Below are 20,297 nucleotides of genomic sequence, written 5' to 3'. Positions count from 1 at the left end.
ATACTCACAGTCCCTTAATAGAAAACCTCACTTTAAAATTAGACCGCGTCCCTGACTGGGCTGCTTCCTGCTGTTGAGGGAGATATTTGATCCTGCAGAGTACTATGGAGTCCCAGCCCCCTGCTCCTTCTGCCTCTCTCTCTCCTAAAGTTCTTACACGTCGGGGGCTCTCATTGGCATCTGAGCACGCGTTCCCTGGAGAAAGCCACGTCAGAGCAGGCGTGGAGGGACCCACCCAGACGCTGTGCTATTTCCCAAGAAGAAAAGAAAACGTTGTCGCCCTGGAGGAGCCTTCCCTGGCTTTGCACACACCTCTGTAGCAGTCAGAGGCTCTGCTGGGCTGCCCGGGTAGCTGTGTAATGAGAAAAAGATTGTCCTCTTCCCTTACGGTTGTTTTTAGATAATCTCGTGCCAATATGTATTTTGGAAGCATTCTACAGAAAGGCACACATGCATTTTTAATGATAAAATGCTTATATTCATTAATTAGTCAACTTTAAACAAAGTAGCCATGAGAATTTATATACTTCAACAAATGCCGAGTATGGGCTTCTTTATTTTATCTTTTTTATTTAAATTCAATTAGCCAACATATAGTACATCATTAGTTTCAGATGTAGCGTTCAATAATTCATCAGTTGCATATAACACCCAGTACTTATCACGTACCCTCCGTAATGACCATCACCCAGTTACGCTATCCCCCCACCCACCCACCTCCCCTCCAGCAACCCTCTGTTTCCTAGAGTTAAGAGTCTCTCATGGTTTGTCTCCCTCTCTGACGACTTCCCATTCAGTTTTCCCTCCCTTCCCCTATGTGGGCTTCTTTAAAAATTCAATACAGAAGACTAAATTAAAAATAATTTTCTGTGTTTTCTTATCATCTACAATGTCAATAAAAAGACTATTTTTTCTAACAGATGATGAATACAGTTACCTAGATTTGTGATTGTTTCTCCAGGTCCCTTTGCCTTGCCAGATGAAGTGAGAAAAAGTCAGATTACATGATAAGTGCATAATTTCTACATTATACTGAGAAGTATCCATATACATATAGTCCTTCTTATACATTTATGTATACATTTATACATTATGTATTTATATGTCTGTATATTGCAGAACCACAACCATTTCATGTACATATCTCTCAATATGAGAATCACAGAAGCAGGAAAACAATTATCAATCAACACCATTGTGTCCTCATCCCAAAGCACACTCTCTGGCATTAGTAGGTGCTCAATAAATAGTTATTAAGCAGTGGGATGGATGAATGATTCACCTCGTTTTTTTTACATGTATTTACTTCAGCTTCTCTAGACCCTCTCAGATACTTCTTTTCTGAAAGAATTTTTTATTCATTTTATGTTCATTAAAATGGCATGGCATAATATTCAAACATATTTCTTCAATTTTTTTAATGAAAATGGAAAACACGCTCCATACAAGATCAGAGTACCTACCTTCCTACATGAACACATGCTCATTACAAATAAAGAAAATAAATGGCAAAGGGATGGAAGTAAACAGAGAAAAACAGAAAAAGAGAAGGAATATGTATCAAGGTCTCATTATATCTTAACTATTTGTAAACACTAAGCAAAACTCACTTTTAAGTATCTTTGAGAAAGTGTCCTAAAAACTCTGTTATTGGAGGTGACTGATTTGAAGACCAGTACATCTCTTTCATTTAGAGTTCCATTAACATTGCTTCTTTTTTAAGTAATAACTTTAAAAGTCAATCTGTATTGATAATTATCATTATCTAAAAATATCAATATCGAAGATAGACATAAAAGTATTGATGAAAGTATCCTTAATAAGCAACATTAGTAAGAGTGAACATACTGACAAGAAACGTGAGGCTTTTCTAACTTGAAGCAACCTAGAAATTTATCCTAATGATATTAAAATACACGTGGTGATGAAAAAACATTTTTAATTAATGAAGTTTTTTGTTTTTGGTTTTGGTTTTGGATACATAAAAGTTTACCTGACCTTAGGGGAGGCTGAGATATTTGTAAGACTAGGGTAAATTTTAGGACTAAATGCAAAATCTCTGGAAAAGGTATGGGAAGAAATTACTTTGAGGTTTCTTGTGAATTTTTATTATGGTTTGATCATAAATATCATGCAAATATCCTTTGTCAGTGTGTTTTGGCAGTTCTTCCAAGGAGACCAAGGAGTGAAGAGGATTACAGAAAGAAAAAAAAAAAAAAAGGAAAATGAGGTTGATTTTACACTAGAAAAACACAGTGGGGAATTCTATAACTTTCTGGTGAATTCTCTACCTCATTCCTGTGTCCACAATACAGTATTACAAAATCTTTGTAAAAACCAAAAATGTAAACTGTTGTACAGAACCAAAACTTCATCTTCCTCAACAAGTTTTAGAGTAACCAAAATTTAATCCCATTATTTGTTCAAATATAACAATTATGGTGATTTTGGATCTCAGAGATTTAAACACACGTAGCCTGAAGTAGAAAAGGGAATTTTTCAGCTCACAGAAGCTAAGGAGGTTTGACAACAGAGCCACTGGAAGGACATGGGTACAGCTTGGCCTCAGGAGCAAATATAGCTAGAAATGTACTGTCAGGACTTGACATCTTGTCTTTGCTTTCCTTTTTTCTCTGCCTACCTGCTTCAGTCTCTTTCTTCATAAATCTTCTTACCTTACATGGGATAGATCAGTTCCTGTGTTCTATATCTTATAGCTACAGTCACTTGAAGGAAATAAATTCCCTGGATGTTCCTTTTGGAACAGTCCTAAAATCATAAGGAAAGGATTTGCTGACTCAATTGGACCCATTGGCTATCCCTGGACCAATCAACAGTTTGGCCTGGAGAATGGAGGACTAAGATTGGTTCACTTTAGGTGCCAACTAATCTATTGTGGCTAGGGGAGCAGAATCAAGCAATAACAAGGCAACTCCCTTGGGTACCATAAAGTTTGACGATAGAGAATATGGGGAGCCGTTCCCAGGCAAAGGAGAATGTTGTGGTACTGGGCAGGAAAACCATATGTTACAAGTACCCATAGCAACACCAAGGAAAAAACCACATTGTACTTGGCTTGGTTATGCCTACGCTAGTTCATGGAAGTCTAGTATAAAGCTCACTTAGGTGAATCTACATATGTGAGATGTATAGCTAATAGCATATCTATACCACATGAAGAAAATCTTGATGGAACAAATAGATTTAAATGATTGAGTGCTATCTTCTTCATGAAATTCTTTTTGAATATTCACCTGAACCCTACTGAACTCTTGCAAGTATTTATGGTCATCACTACACAGTTAAATCACATAATTGTTCTAGAATTGCCTGAATAACAGGTCCGAATTCCTAGCTCAATTGTGGGTATCTTATCTTATGCTTCCTTTTACTAGAAGACTTCTCTACCAAGATTAGTGTTAAGCACATAATTTATTCCACATTCATTCCATAAATGATTCTTGAGAGCCTACTAATTTCCAGGCAATATACTCAAAGCTCAGGGTACAAAGATGATCAAAGACGATCCTTAAAGAGAGCATATGATTTGAGATCTTTTGTCCCTATCACACTTGGCAGAGGAATCTAGCACGGGCAGATTTGATCTAGCAAGTGAACTGCCTCTCCAAATACCAGTAGTGTTGTTCTAGATGCAGTTTAGTTTGCCTATCCAGAAAAATCAGAATTTTCCTCCTGTTGAAGCCAAAAGGCTATTAATGCAAATCCCATTGAATTTGCATTTGGTTACATTTCTGATGGAAGCATTCATATGCAAATGAAAATTTGTGAAAAGATAGCCAGATAATTCAAATAGTTGCTGAAATATCAAGATAAAAGTAGGATGTTAAAATGTCCATCCATCCATTTACCAGGTTACACTAAGGATCGGTCAAGTGGGTCAGTGTTCTTAAAAAGCTTAAATAAGTCATGCCTTAAACATTCGACAACATTCTAATAGGTCTGGGTTCAGAAAGGAGCTGTTATATGACTTTCTACTGCCACAGGGCTGAAAAAGAAGTCAGTCCCTGGTCAAATCAGTCAAGTTGCTCAAAAGAGATTCATCTTTGATCCACCATCTTGTCTCCTTTATCTTTTCTTGCATTAAAAACAAAAGGTGGTTTTTGATAGATGTAAAGTCATTTTGATGATCCAAAACAATGAACAAATATTTTATGCAAGTTGGCAGTGCTTTGTACTCTCTAGAGACTTAATGATGCAAGTTAAATGACAGCATCACATCGCAGTGAATGTGATGTTTGGAAAGCATCCATGGCATCATGACCATACCAACGGAAAATGATCTTAATCAATGTTTGTGTTCTTCTAAAAGATGTAAGACTTGGGAGTGCCTGGCTGGCTGAGTCGGTAGAACATGCAACTCTTGATCTTGGGGTTGTAAGTTCGAGTCCCACGTTGGGTGCAGACGTTACTTAAAAATGAAATCTTAATAAATAAACAGAAGATTTAAGACTTAAGAGTCTAAGAAAAGATTTAAACAAATTTCAAGATATAAAATCATAGTCTACTATTACACATTCCAAACCTATATTCAAAGGAAATACAGGTGTTGGAATCAGGCTGTTGCTCTTGTTGAACTTGCCAGAAGCTGGAGTGGCAAAAGGGAAAGTTTTGAGATCACACTATTCAGGATTGTTAGCACTTAGTTTAATAGTCCACAAAGTGTGATGCTCCCCAGTTTTGTTTTATTTGATGCAATGCATTAGTTCGTAGTTTCAAGTATTTTTAGAATTTTGGTGCTCTGTGCTTTGGTGACTGTCACCTGTCATCCATCATATTTGGAAAGCCTGTACCTAGGTAAGGTCTTAGCCTCTCCCTCCTTGGCACACCCAATCCTTCCCCCAAGCCTAGTGTTTTTACTTGTTAAATATCTCTCAGATCCAGCCACTTCTCATAGTCTCCATTACCAACTCCTTAACCTTTATCTTTGCCTGGTTTATGATAAGAAACTCCTAACTGGTTTCCCAGAATTGACTTTTCTTTTCCCGCAGTCCCTATCATACGATAGACAGAGTTGTCCTTTAAAAAAAGCAGATTTCACAATTTCATCCAATCATCTCCTTGCTTAATACCTGTCAATGGCTTCCTGTTTCTCTTAGAATAAAACCCAAATCCGTAACAGGACTACCGCATGCCACATGTTCCGGTTCCTGCCTGCCTCTCCACCCTCGCATCATATTGCTTCCCTTCCACTGTCTGCACATCAGCACTGTCACTTTGGAAGGTGAAAGGCACCACGTTCCTTCCAGTCCCCGCGTGCTTGCACACGCCTCTCTGCCCCAACTTCTACCGCTCGTGAGCTCCATGCCTTCTCAGTGAAAATTTTCCTGATCTTCTAGACTCCATCAGACTTTCAAACTACCACACGACTTTCTTTCCTAATACTTATGTGAGTGTGTAACGTTTTTATTTTTGAGAAAGTATCAGTTATACTGATTGTTCTCGTGTCTTCCTGAAGGATGAAACTGGATCTGCTTTTTGCTTATCAAAACAAGACATGATACCTACCATATATCAGTCATTCGGTACTTGTTGAATTAATGGAAGTTTCCGCTTTCTGTTCTTTTCATCTATAATCCACAAGTTCATAACAGCAAAAGCAACAATAAAAATGAAAATTAAAGGAAAAATTGACTAGCTTGCTCGAACATCACCCGGCCACAAACGGTCAGAAATAATTAGTATGGCAAATGCTGTAATATCTTTTATGGCAGAGAAGGTGAGGTGAAGAATGTAGGGGAATCAAGGTTAACGGCTCTCAGAAACTGTGAAAGTAGGACTCCACCATTAATTGTACTAGCAAAGGACTTGTATTCATCTAGTTACTGTAGCAGACACACTCCCAACACTGTCTTCTGCATAAAACTATTTATCTTGGATATTTAAGCCACAACTTATTTCAGAAACGTATCTAGAGGTTTCAAATATACAAAGTCCTGTGACACAGTTGCTAAAATTGATTCACAGCTATTACTCATTTCATGGGAATAGAGTCATAATTACAAAAGTTAAAAATCGTATCAAAATCACACAGCAATATAGCCAGTTTCTTTTGCTTTTATTAAGTGTTTCTGTTAATTTTATTTTATTTCTATTTGTGAGCTTCATTTTATTTTCAGGCAGCTTTAAAACGCTGAGCTAAATATTGAGTTCTAGGGAGAGATAAAGTGCCACATCCCATGGTTTTTTAACAAAGTCCCATTATTATCTCTCTAGGAATATCTATCCTTTCGCATCTGTGTCAGACTGTGTAGTCCTGGCCATCTGTGATGTGCAGAGAGTGGAAGGTTAAAAGCTTATATTTAGCAACAGGATGTATCTGTGGTTAGGCGCGTTAAGTTTAGTGGACAATAAAAAATTAAATATACCTTTCTTAAAAGAAAAGGAAATTTTATATAGACTGTTAAAGTAGCTTTGAGCTCCTATTATCTCTCATGTTTATGGATCTTAGAATGCAGTTCTGTTTTTTATTTTTTAAATTTTCCCTAAGAAAACATTTTAAACTGTCTTTCGTTCTTTGTGAATTATGCGGACTGGTATTCCAGGAAGAGGGAAATAAGATGTGCCTATTTACCTTAAAGCAGAGTGTCCTCTTTTTTTTGCATATATTACAAGAATAGGCATTCGATCAATGACTGGTCATCTGCGACGCTTCTTAGAAATAAACTAGGTATCTGTTGTCTTTTTGCAAGTCAACATTTCGTTCTAACAGTGCTGTAAATGGACTTGGGTCCCTAGGAAGAAGGCCCTCGCAAAGACATTTATGATGTCCTCTTATGATTTCAGTTAAGAATGCAAATTGCACATCCGACTTTGAGGAATACTTTGCCAAAAGAAAACTGGAGGAACGCGATGGCCATGCAGTCAGCATCGAGGAGTACCTTCAGCGCAGTGACACAGCCATTATTTACCCAGAAGCCCCCGAGGAGCTGTCTCGCCTTGGCACGCCAGAGGCCAATGGGCAAGAAGAAAATGGTGAGGCTGTAATTCATTTTTAGCCACTACACTGACCTCTGCAGCTGTTACAATTACAAATGCACTACATGCCTGGGTGTTTACCTTAAAATTTGAAGAACAGCTGCAGAGGCATGGAATTTCATGAGCAAAGATTAGAACTGTAATTTTAGGGTATTGTGAAATTTTTTTGTCAGCAAATTTGTGTCATTTGTACATCCAATAAAGAACAAGAACAATTAGAGCCTATTTCTAAGAGATAAAAATATCGAAATTGATTCCCATGTTTCTGAAATATTTCACTTTTGAGGAACAAAAAAAGTTTAGCAACCGTGACCCTCGCCTTCTTCTGCTTCTTTACTGACACCTGAAAAAGCTCTGGCCGGCTGTGAATTCCCGAGTCACATGTGACCACAGGTTTTTAGCACGAACTGTCAGTCGCCTAAAGAGAATCTCATTTCTCAGCTGTTTAAATTTCCCCCCAAAAGCGCCAGTAATTAATTAAGTTCCCCGCGCCGCGCGAGCCGATTCGGACGAGTGTGCGCCGGGGGTGCGCGGGAGCGGCGCGCGGAGGCCGAGGGCAATGATGGCGCTCTCGTGGAGCAGATTGCAGTGATTCCTGTCATACCATCCCGGGCAGGCAGCCCATTAGCTGCCATTGATTTACTGACCTTTTGGCCTGCTTCTCTCCCTCTCGTCTCTCGGCTACAGACCTGCCACCTGGAACTCCAGATGCTTTTGCCCAACTGCTGACCTGCCCCTACTGCGACCGGGGCTACAAGCGCTTGACATCACTGAAGGAGCACATCAAGTACCGCCACGAGAAGAATGAAGAGAACTTTTCCTGCCCTCTTTGTAGCTACACGTTTGCCTACCGCACCCAGCTCGAGCGGCATATGGTGACGCACAAGCCAGGGACAGATCAGGTGGGGGGCTGGTTTTAAGTGATTTCTTTCTATAATAACCCCTTAGAGAAACGATATTGCTTTGATTGGCAATCATTATTAATTTTTCATGGCATTTTGAAGATGCAGATCTTTTAATGGTAATAGCTTTAATTGAGGTCTAAATGATTTTTTGATGGTCTCTTCTAATATGATTTAATAGTCTTATGTTCACGATCGAATGAGTGTGTTAATTTCTAATTTAGAAATTTTATTTGCACTTTAACTTGACTTTAGTTTCATTTTTATGTTCCACAAAAAAGTGAATGAAATTGTAGCATTTTAATTATACATTATTAAACATCTCAGCAATTTTAATTCCATTTTTCACCTAGTTTTACTCAGAATTTTTTTTTTTTTCCATATAGGATCTAAGTCAGAGTAAAAGAAGTGTGTATTTCTTTCATTTGTCATATAACACCTTCAGGTACTTAGAGTATTTTTACAAGCTGCTACTAGTTTCTGAAATCTAATTAAGTGCTTTTAAAAAAAATCAAAAAGGCATATTATACGTCCGTATATATAGAAGATAAACTGGATTGATACTACAATATTGGATGTACATTTAAAATGATCCCTTTTGATTTGCATGCCTATGGCTAAATGTTGAGATTGTTCTGCCTCTTTTGGCTGATTTGTGTTAAAAATAAAAACTCTCTCTTGACAGGTAAGCACAGCTTCTTAAATCCTTAAAATGTTTGAATAGAAATGATTCACAGTGTCCCTTACATGTTTTAGCAAAACTGCTCTTTCTTTCCTCCTGGGAGAAATGACTGCAGATTGATATTATGTGTTTGAATGGTAACAGAAATGGTGTGCCTGAAGTCCCAATAACTGGCCTTACAGATCTGGAAGCCTCCTATTTACGCCGTGCTACCGTATCTGTTTTAAAAAATTATTAAGCGGCATTCTATAACATTCTTATATTTCTTTTTTCTCACGGGCATTATTTTCTTTGAATAAGGAAAATGAGGATGACCAAACACAATCAAGAAATGGTGATGTTACTATATTATGGAGTTTTACTATTATAAAAGGACAGCTCATGAAAATCATTCCATTTATATCTGATTGGGCTTGTCACCTGAACGTTTTTCAAAGTTCAGTTACAAAAGCTATGCTCGCATAGTTACACTTATGTAACAGTTTATCTCCCCTTGCTTATATGCACAAAAACTCTAGGAAAAAAAAAGTGCCTAGATATTTATCTAGCATAACTGCTTTAAATTTCACATGCAGAAGTGTGATTGTGTTGGCGCATTATGAATGGTAGCTTTGGTGTTGAAAAGTCCCCTCATTTGCTCATGGCATTTACAATTAGTAAATTAAAATGATTGTATCATATTAACAGTGGCACAACTAAAGTTTATAGTAGTCCTCTGAGGGCTGTGGGGGGAGACAAAGCAGCTGTTGCTGTTTGTTTATGCAACTCAGCAACATATGAGCGCTGGTCCCTCAATGGCGCTCGGCGGGCTGGGCTCCGCTTGATCTTTGAAGGTTGCTGCTGTTTGAACAAACCTCCCTGTGTCCCATGTAACACCATCTGTCTCACTAGGAATGTGGGAAGATTCAGCACACCCTAGCAGTTGTCATACCGTTTCTGTGCTGTCTTTTTGCAAAAGGCTTTTGTGTCATTGCTGCTTGAAAAAGGCTGACCTCCTACCTTGAGCATCCAGAGTGGATGACTGTATTTTTTTTTTTTTTTTTTTTTTAGAATTCTAAGTCACAGTGCTTTTTTTTCTCTTGTTCAAAAAGGTCAGCTGTGTTTGATTATATCTTTGCTGCTTTTAACTTGTCTTTTCAGCAAACTTTTTTTTTCTTTTTTGTCCCTACTCCCTAGCACACTACTAAAAAGGAAAATGAAAAGTCGTTGAAGTCTTTCCTACTGGCTTGTGATAAAACTGCTCAAGCAGCTATAACCCAAGATGTTGTCTCTTACATTTGATAATGAATCAGATCCGATATGCAACACATCAGGAAAAACAGGGTTTACATTTGCTACGAGCACAGTGAATGGGATATTTAAACATGCTTATCGTGTAATGAAATATTTATACTCAAGAATTTTTTTTGTTTGTGTATGCGTGCTTTTTTTTTTCTTCTTTAAAATTGATATTGCTTCAGTATAAGCTATACTTTTACCCTGATACAGAAAATTTGATAAAATTAGTTCTTTGCATGGGGAGTTTTTTTGGAGGCTACTTAGAATTTTTCAGGATAATATTTATTTTTTTCCTTGACAAAACAGTTGCATTCCAACAGGGAATCTTCAGATTTTAGAATGTGCAGTAAACACAGAGAACCACAAACATCTTTACAATTATACTTTCTCATCTCCAAAGGCTCAAAGAAACATTTTGGAAAAGAGACTACAGAGATAATTCTAAAGCAAGTGTCGGATGCGCATGTGAAAGCACTTTTTTTTTTTATTTGTTCCAATTTTATTGCCAACATTATCACTTTTATTGCAACTCTGAAAGACTGGGCAAATAAATAAACATGCACTCAAACCTTTTGGCCTGTCTGAAAAATAGAGGCCTTTTAAAAATATTTGTAACAAATTTCCTTTGTTCCTCCCGCACAAAACTGATGTCAGTCTTTCTCCTTTTATAGCACCAAATGCTGACCCAAGGAGCAGGTAATCGCAAGTTCAAATGCACAGAGTGCGGCAAGGCTTTCAAATATAAACACCATCTGAAAGAACACCTGCGAATTCACAGTGGTGAGTAGCAGAGGTGCTGGTGCTCACATTTGCATTTTGTTTCATTAGGGGAGTTTTAAAGATTGTTTAAAATTTACGCAATCCTGTTTGTAGCTTTTTGGAACTACCCTTTTATTTCACAGACTGCGTGAGCCTGCTTTGCCTTCATGAGACCGATGGTACCACCAATAGCATGAACTTACAAAAAGAAAAGGAATGTTTATACTTCCTAAAAATTGCAAATGCTTTGATTTATTACAAAATCTAGAGGCTCCTTTTTTGTCCTTTCAATCGCTCTTCTACAGATTAAATATTTCTGACCTGAAGAAACTCAGCTGGCAAATTCTGAAGGGTGTTCATTTTTGATACCTAACCATGAAAGAAAACGTTGAAGAATTTTGGATGAGAGCTTTTGTATGATAAATGTTCCTTGATTCCTGGGAGCTGTATATTACAGAACAACATCCTACCACTGAGATTTCTTCTTTATAACTATTTTGATAGCTCTGCCAAGCATTTTATTACCGAATTGGATGCTATTCAAAGGACTAGTTGGATTGGTAGAATCAATGGAATCTCTACAGAGTTGATTAAAGCCATGGCTACACTTCCCTTTAAATACCGTGACATCTTTATTGTGCTATTGACCACACATTAATCTGACACTGTTTAAATAGGAGGCTGCCGATGGCAAGACAAGATTTGGGATGTTGGCTGAAAAAGGCATAGATAGCCTTCACCTTCCACTGCTAACATCTTGAGTTATGTTCTCTCAGGGTAGATAAAGCCCAGAAACAGTTATGGCCACATAATTCTAAGCTGAGCACCTAGAATGTAGAGGTACCCCATTGTGTTCCTTCCATTTGGTGTCACAGATTCTCCTATCGGTAGACAATGGCAAGCATTCCCCAGCCGAAGACATGTAATGTTAATTTTGGTTCTCATTTTAGGTGAAAAACCGTACGAGTGCCCAAACTGCAAGAAGCGTTTCTCCCATTCTGGTTCCTACAGTTCACACATCAGCAGCAAGAAATGTATTGGTTTAATCTCTGTAAATGGCCGAATGAGAAATAATATCAAGACGGGTTCTTCCCCTAATTCTGTTTCTTCTTCTCCTACTAATTCAGCTATTACCCAGTTAAGGAACAAATTGGAGAATGGAAAACCACTTAGTATGTCTGAACAGACAGGCTTACTTAAAATTAAAACAGAACCACTAGACTTCAATGACTACAAAGTTCTTATGGCCACACACGGGTTTAGTGGCACTAGTCCCTTTATGAATGGTGCCCTTGGAGCCACCAGCCCTTTGGGAGTTCATCCGTCTGCTCAGAGTCCAATGCAGCACTTAGGTGTAGGGATGGAAGCCCCTTTACTCGGATTTCCCACAATGAATAGTAACTTGAGCGAGGTACAAAAGGTTCTACAGATTGTGGACAATACGGTTTCCAGGCAAAAAATGGACTGCAAGGCTGAAGAAATTTCCAAGTTGAAAGGTTATCACATGAAGGATCCATGCTCTCAACCTGAGGAACAAGGAGTTACTTCCCCTAATATCCCACCCGTAGGTCTTCCAGTAGTGAGTCATAATGGTGCCACTAAAAGTATTATTGACTACACATTAGAAAAAGTCAATGAAGCCAAAGCTTGCCTCCAGAGCTTGACTACTGACTCAAGGAGACAGATCAGTAATATAAAGAAAGAGAAGCTACGTACTTTAATAGATTTGGTCACTGATGATAAAATGATCGAGAACCACAACATATCCACTCCATTTTCTTGCCAGTTCTGTAAAGAAAGTTTCCCTGGCCCCATTCCCTTGCATCAGCATGAACGTTACCTTTGTAAGATGAATGAAGAGATCAAGGCAGTCCTGCAACCTCACGACAACATAGTCCCCAACAAAGCCGGAGTTTTTGTTGATAATAAAGCCCTCCTCTTGTCATCTGTACTTTCTGAGAAAGGAATGACAAGCCCCATCAACCCATACAAGGACCACATGTCTGTACTGAAAGCGTATTATGCTATGAACATGGAGCCCAACTCTGATGAACTGCTGAAAATTTCCATTGCTGTGGGCCTTCCTCAGGAATTTGTGAAGGAATGGTTTGAGCAACGAAAAGTCTACCAGTATTCAAATTCCAGGTCACCATCACTGGAAAGGACCTCCAAGCCGCTAGCTCCCAACAGTAACCCTCCCACAAAAGACTCTTTATTACCCAGGTCTCCCGTAAAGCCTATGGACTCCATAACATCACCATCCATAGCAGAACTCCACAACAGTGTGACGAATTGTGATCCTCCTCTCAGGCTAAGCAAACCTTCCCATTTTACTAATATTAAACCAGTTGAGAAATTGGACCACTCAAGGAGTAATACTCCCTCTCCCTTAAATCTTTCCTCCACATCTTCTAAAAACTCCCACAGTAGTTCTTACACTCCAAACAGCTTCTCTTCTGAGGAGCTCCAGGCTGAGCCTTTGGACTTGTCATTACCAAAACAAATGAAAGAACCCAAGAGTATTATAGCCACAAAGAACAAAACGAAAGCTAGCAGCATAAATTTAGACCATAACAGTGTTTCTTCATCATCTGAAAACTCGGATGAGCCTCTAAACTTGACTTTTATCAAGAAGGAGTTTTCAAACTCAAATAATCTGGACAACAAAAGCACTAACCCAGTGTTCGGCATGAACCCATTTAGTGCCAAAACTTTATACACAGCTCTTCCTCCACAAAGCGCATTTCCCCCCGCCACTTTCATGCCACCAGTCCAGACCAGTATCCCTGGGCTACGACCATACCCGGGACTGGATCAGATGAGCTTCCTACCACATATGGCCTATACCTACCCAACTGGAGCAGCTACTTTTGCTGATATGCAGCAAAGGAGAAAGTACCAGCGGAAACAAGGATTTCAGGTAACGAGACCCACCCTTTTACTCCGAACAGAGGAGACCTTGAAAACTATATTACAGTGTGTATGTGCATGCAGGGGAAAAAAGTCTCAGTGAAAACAAAAGTCAAACGTTGTGTTTTCTGCAGACATGGCAGCGTTGGTTTTCACTTGAACCTCAAACTGGCTGGGCTAGACAAACAAATGGAGAATCAGTGGGACACGGAGCTGTGGCAACATGGCTGCCTCACAAAAGATCAAGAACTTCAGACTTATTTTTGAGGTTTATTTAGATTGATCTGTATGCTTTTAGAATTACACGGCGCTAACGGTATTTGACAGGCCTTCCGTAGATGCTAAAAGTTAGTGTCTAGAGCAGTCCCCTACTTGTGCAGATGTTCACAGTTCACAATCTGCAATAAGACGTGTATGAATCTGATATGTACTTGGCTTTATAGCAAATAGTGTATTTTGGAGAGTATTTTAAAACATATTTTGTACATTCCACTTGACTTCTGATGGACTTTTCAAACCGGTAAACAATTTACGGTTTTCCAGTCCCAAAGCAGGTATGTTTTAATGACATGGAGTATAATCCCTGTTTGCAAAATAAGAGCATAAGTAGCAGCGCACCTCTGTAAAAGCCGTTCCAGTATTCCTATCTACAGTACATCCGCCCTCTTGTAAATGTATTTAAGCCCTATTTAATCTCCTCTAATATTAATTAGTGCAAACGTAGTCTAAGAAAACTGAACTGTGAGCCAGCAAATGGAAACGTACGTTATCATGCAAGTTTGCACTCCTTTGGATCAAGACAAAATAAATATCAAGAAATTTAATAATTTACTGATCCACATTCATTATTGCTCAATGCTGAAGGCTGTTTTAACATAGATAGAACATTGATAAAAAGTGTTATTAATATTCCCTATTTCAAATTAGAAAATTAAATATAAAAATATAGCTCGAGGCCTTTAGTTGGTAGACATACATTTAAATAGATTGCATAATAATAACATTTTGTACCTAAATATAAAATTCAATTAAAATGGGGTTTCTACAGCTACAGATCATTTCTAAAGTTAACCACACTGGAAAATACACAAATTCTGATGTTTGATTTTCACTCGTGGATATTTCCTGATATAAAGGAAACTGAGGATTTTAGAAAAGTTTATGTTTTTCTCACCTTCAGAGTTGACCATTTTCTGCCCTTGAAAAACATCTAGGGTGGAGGAGGTTTATATTTTTGTGGAAAGGTGGGACCTCATACATTGTTCATGGAAAGTAGTAGGGGTTTTTTTCTTTTTAAATGAAATTGATTAATAGCAAGCACTTTTGAGGTTCTCCAAATGTCAGCCTACGTGAAGTTGTTTGGTATAAACACAAAGAGAAGAGACTGTGTTGAACTATGTGATTATATCACAGGGAGAATTGCTTGATGGAGCACAAGACTACATGTCAGGCCTAGATGACATGACAGACTCCGACTCCTGTCTGTCTCGAAAGAAGATCAAGAAGACAGAGAGTGGCATGTATGCATGTGACTTATGTGACAAGACATTCCAGAAAAGCAGTTCCCTTCTGCGACATAAATACGAACACACAGGTATGAGTGACTTTGACTAGCTAGTTAGAGCTTCCCGGCCTGCTGTACATTTCATAATATTTAATGAGTACACTCGTGCGACATAAGATGTAGCATATGCTGATACCTTCAACAAGGAAGAAATAATGCTTCTGCCTAGCTCAGTAGGACTTTTTTGTTGCCTGTTTATTGGATCATTCATGTGTTTATGAGTGTGCTTGTCTTCGTATCTTTCAAGTAATCTGTAAGCCAAATTCACAGATCCTGTCGAAGGTGTATTTAAGTGGTCCGGGCAATGAAATGGCCTGACACAAGCCAGTTACTGAAAATCTGTTCAAATTCTCAAGTTGTAATGACTCGCTCTATGTAAAAATGCAGTCAGTGATGGATTAGATTTATCATCCCAACTTCAAGTAAGCTGTGCCTTGGAGGTGGTTCTGTTTGGTCTTAGAAATTGGCCCTTTTTTGACTACAGCGGAAGTGTTAGTACTGTGAGAGAAAAAGGTATAAGTAAAGTAATATGCCAAACGAGCTCCTGCAACTACTTCTATTTGGAAGACGAAAATAAAACTTTCTAAATTTAATTAGCTTATTTCCAATTCATGCATTACTAATTAGGAACAATTATACAGAGTTGACGAGATAGCAGCCTAGTTCTTCCCTGTGAGTAGAGAGATAGTGGGTTAATTTTTAAAAAGAAAGGCGAAGGACCGTAATGTGAAGCCACAGCGTTGGTTCCCACAATCCAAGATCCCGGTCTGCAGCTCCACAGGGGAAGCGCACCTGTGCTCACTCCCTCTGTCCTCCTCCTTCCAGCTTTAACCACAGAGCAACTCAGCCTCACCTCCTGGTTCCAACTTTTCTCCTCTAGACATTTGGCATGCTGTACTGGCCCTAGATGGGAAAAGAAAGAGTGTAGGATCTCAATCAAAATATTGGCAGGGGAAAATTACATAAAAACTCTCATTTTAAATGAGAAAGTCTAGTATCAAACATTTTAATGTAGAGCGAAAAAATTAGCCTAACAGTGCTTTTTGGGGAGAAGTGGTGAAAAGAAAAAAGAAAAAGGTAAAAGAAGAAAGGGTAATGTGAGTACTTTCTGCTGTATTCTGACTAAGTACGTGGCGCCCTTTTTATTGATTGAAAATTACCCTTGGGGGGGCGCCTGGGTGGCACAGCGGTTAAGCGTTTGCCTTCGGCTCAGGGCGTGATCCCGGCGTTATGGGATCGAGCCCCACATCAGGCTCCTTCGCTATGAGCCTGCTGCTTCCTCTCCCACTCCCCCTGCTTGTGTTCCCTCTCTCGCTGGCTGTCTCTATCTCTGTCGAATAAATACATAAAATCTTTAAAAAAAAAAAAAAGAAAGAAAATTACCCTTGGGGAGCATTCCTCCTCATCTTCCCTCTTCCCTCACTGGGCAGGTGCAGGAGGCAGCCTGAGAGTGGGAGGAAGCTGGGGGAACAGTAGGTACTGAGGTTATTTGTGAAGAGAACAAGGTTGATCAATAACAGCACCCCAGTAATCTCTCTTTCTTCAACTGTCTGATATTGCTATTATTTTAAAAGTTCAATTAATGATATGTTAAAGACAACCTAGTTTGAAAAGCAAATCCTACTCATTTCTATACTTGTGTGATATAATTCCATGTTTGAAACTTCAAAATTTTCCTAATTTTGTCTTTTATCAGAGATATCTGTAGATGTTTTCTTTAGTACCAAGTCCTATTTAAATATTTACGAAGATATTTTCATATCTAAATTTAATATTTTAATCAACCTCAAATATATTTTGTATTTCATTATTCAGCTACAATAGGCACATCACTGAAGGCATCTTTCCCTCTCTGATTGGTTTTATTATATGACCATATGCAAACTCTATCATTTACTACATGGTGAGTGTAAAACTTTTATTTTAGTGAGGGCTATCATACATATTGACATCCCGTCAATATCTTTATTTCCTATAAATGAGATAGTCCATAAACTTCATAGGCATATAGATAGTCGAGAGACCCAAAAGTTGGCAAAAACAAATATGCATAATCAATTTGCAAAATATGCTGTATTAAAAAAAATAGAAATAAAGTGTTCCGATTCTTTTAGTTGTGAGAAGATTTGCTGCCTAGAAGTAATGTATAGCAATGAGATCCTCACCATCCAATGGTTACTTTAAACGTAGGATTTATTATCCTCCTGTTGGCTTCCTAGCTTGTCAAGTTTCCAGTGTGTTAACTTTTTGGTCTCTTGACCAAACATCTCATGACATTATTACCGCCAGTGTATTAGGTTCTATCACCGTGAAGTTCTTCATGAATTCTCTACCACTGTGATGTATGTAAAAATTTAGTCCATTTTCCTTCCCGAATTGGGCCCCAGAAGCCTTTTATTTGTTTATATTAAGTACTAGTAATACTTTGAGAATGTACTAATGTGAAAATTGTACGTGAGAACAGTCTCTGGGTTGATTGATTCTAAGGTTGGGAAATGAAGTTGAATCATCATTTGATTATGTGCTGACTTTACAAATGTGTCATTGATAAAGTGTGTTTGTTACACCTGTCCCCAATTTAACATCTAGAATGGCTTAAGTTAAGAAGGAAATGATGAGCTACTTACTCTGGAGATCTTGTGCTCTTTTACCTTGGCCTGTTTAATGTATGACCTAGGCAGGCATCAAAGACATAATGCTTAATTTTCCTTACCAAAGGGGTATTGCTCGCTTGCTCTTCCTGGGGCCTGGGACTGGGATCGGGACTGGGATGGGATACGGAGAGGGAACACTCCGTAAATGTTGACTTCAATGGGATTAATCATCACAAGACAGGATGGTGAAACACAAAATCTGAAACTCTTGTTAGGCACTGTCAAGAACTCATTTGTATTCCACTAAAATTTAAATCTGACATTTATTGAGTACTTTCTCTATTGAGACATTGTGGTAGGTACTCTTAAACCTACCTTATTCAGAAAAGTAATAAAAATGTTTCTACTTTTGAGTAAAGTCAAAGTTTTAAATAAATTACCAGTCAATTTTGTTTCTCAGTTATATGATAATATTTTTCATACCACAAACCTTCCATTTATTAACTTCAGTTATCATTCTAGCTGTCAGGTGAATCATGAACCTTGAGATTAGGGGGAAAAAATTACCCTAAAAAAAGTTTTGATTCACTCAGTGTCAGCCTGGATGTTTTTCTGAATCTTGTTCACGTAGAAATTTAATTCCAGGAATCTTGATTTGAATCAGGTAAACCAAACAAACAAATTAAAAAAAGATGAACGTCCAAGTCAGTTCCTACTTAAATTGAATCTATTAAATACTTACCAGGGACACTTCTGGAGAGTACTAGAATATTTAATGCAAGATATAGGTCAGTCCCCCCACCATTACCCCCAAATTCTGTTCTTTGCATGGCATAATAGCTGCACATTTTATTCCTTCAGATTGTCAATTCATAACGTAGAATTAATATATTTCTATTATAAGCATGTTGTTTATTAGTGATTGAATTCCCTGAAAATCGAGTGCTTGTAACCAGAATATCTATATAATAGACTGCAGTTCAATGGGCATCCCTCAAGCATTTCTAAACAGGCCTTGAAACTCATCCTGGAGAGTGTTTATTCTCTCTCAGGACACTGCTCTGTATTTTGTTCCTTCGGGAAAGAGAGAGCCGTATCGGCTGTGGTCACTGTGACGTTCATTCACGATTATTCACAGCCAATCCGTGAAGTGACCTAACTGCCCCACCTTCTGTGCGCTCCTGAGTTGATGAGACATCCAAAGGAGGCTGTAGGACAGTTCTACCTATGCATGCTGTAGCAACTAAAGCACCGAGAAATTTTTCATCTATGATTTCTCTTCTTTCCATTCAGATTTACTTCTTCCATGTACTCTGCTCCTTATCTTGCTTACAACTTGGGGAGTTATTGAACATGTACTGATGAAAATGAATAAAATTATCTAACATTAATTGAGTGCTTACTACGTGCAATCCTTGTACTAACCACTTTACCTACGCTGCCTCCTTTACTCCTTATGCCTGGGCCACAAGTTAAATGGTCCCCCAAATGACCTCCCTTTTATCAACAAGGACCCTGAACCTCAGAAAGGTTAACATGCCTGTGTTGCACAGCTGGTTGTAAGAGATGGATTTGAACCCAGGCAATCAGACTCCAGAACCCACCTCCCCTATCTAACACTGCACCATCCTGCCCCTATGAATGAATCACCACTGTCAGAAACGTCTTATCCTTGCTCCCAAAAGCATCCTTTTCTTTAAGGTCCAAGTACACACGAGAGAGACCAAATTCGTGCATCGTGACTAGAAGTTTTCTGGAAGGCCAAACCTCTATCTTTTTCCCAGTTATACTTCTGCTTCCTGTTAAATGACCTTCTCACCGTGATGGTCTTGTCAAATAGAAAAGCATGCTGTCTTTCCAAACTCTTGACACTCCGTTGGCTTTCTCTTTTCTGTTATCCAGTTGACCTCATTCAAAACATCTTTCCTAAGAGCTAAAAAGTGGTTCTTGTGTGGTTTGAATTATACTTTTTTTTTCTTTAGGCCATTAGCTGCCTTGAAGTAGATTACCAGAACATTCCTTATTTCCAATACAATGAATAGTCACCAACAAATATTTTTCTAATTTCTTCTCTTGCAAGTAAATAACTTCCTATTCTAGAACTTAGTACTACTAGCCTTACCACATCTGTCATCACTAAATTTATATTGGACGTTCCAGTAAGATAAAGACCATTAATGAAATAACATATAGCAGCCTACGGCGTTTTCTAAATAGTAGCATGCCCTAGAGGCATTCAATAACATTATTAAAGATATTTGATTACTAATTGAAATTATATATTACCGTATAACTGAATACCTGAAGTGTGTAGAATGGGTTCCTAATCTTATAACATGACACTTAGCAAATGAAAATGGGGTTGAATCTACTAATGCCGGTTTTTAATTTAATTTGCTGAAATGCAAGTTTGTATTAGGAAGTATAATCACATAGCTTCATGTGTGTTATGATAATACCTAGCACCCTACATGACACGTTTCTGACTTTAATGCTGGAGCATCAGTCTGATAATTTTTTTTTTTTTGGTCCATTCTATTTTGGAAATAAACTTTTAAGTATGGCAGCTATGGAAGGTGTTGAAGGCATTCCAGGGCTATTTGTGGCCTGGA

General features: G+C 38.3%; 1 protein-coding gene across 4 annotated transcripts in view; it reads left to right on the top strand.

Moving 5' to 3' along the window:
- The window catches only part of ZEB2 (zinc finger E-box binding homeobox 2), a 129,508-nt gene that overhangs the window by 107,076 nt on the left and 2,135 nt on the right, over positions 1-20,297 (top strand). For all 4 annotated transcript variants that reach the window (XM_087860421.1, XM_087860351.1, XM_087860388.1 and 1 more), the window contains 5 exons: positions 6,805-6,993; positions 7,684-7,898; positions 10,530-10,638; positions 11,568-13,537; positions 14,941-15,121. In XM_087860421.1, the coding sequence (XP_087716547.1) occupies positions 6,805-6,993; positions 7,684-7,898; positions 10,530-10,638; positions 11,568-13,537; positions 14,941-15,121 (2,664 nt within the window). The remainder of the gene's footprint in view (positions 1-6,804; positions 6,994-7,683; positions 7,899-10,529; positions 10,639-11,567; positions 13,538-14,940; positions 15,122-20,297) is intronic.

Source organism: Ursus americanus, chromosome 1 (assembly GCF_024610735.1).
Source record: "Ursus americanus isolate L20-20 chromosome 1, mUrsAme1.1.p, whole genome shotgun sequence".
NCBI classification, from domain to species: Eukaryota; Metazoa; Chordata; class Mammalia; order Carnivora; family Ursidae; genus Ursus; species Ursus americanus.
Note: the sequence above shows the minus strand (reverse complement) of the source record. Positions and strands in the feature narration are given on the sequence as shown.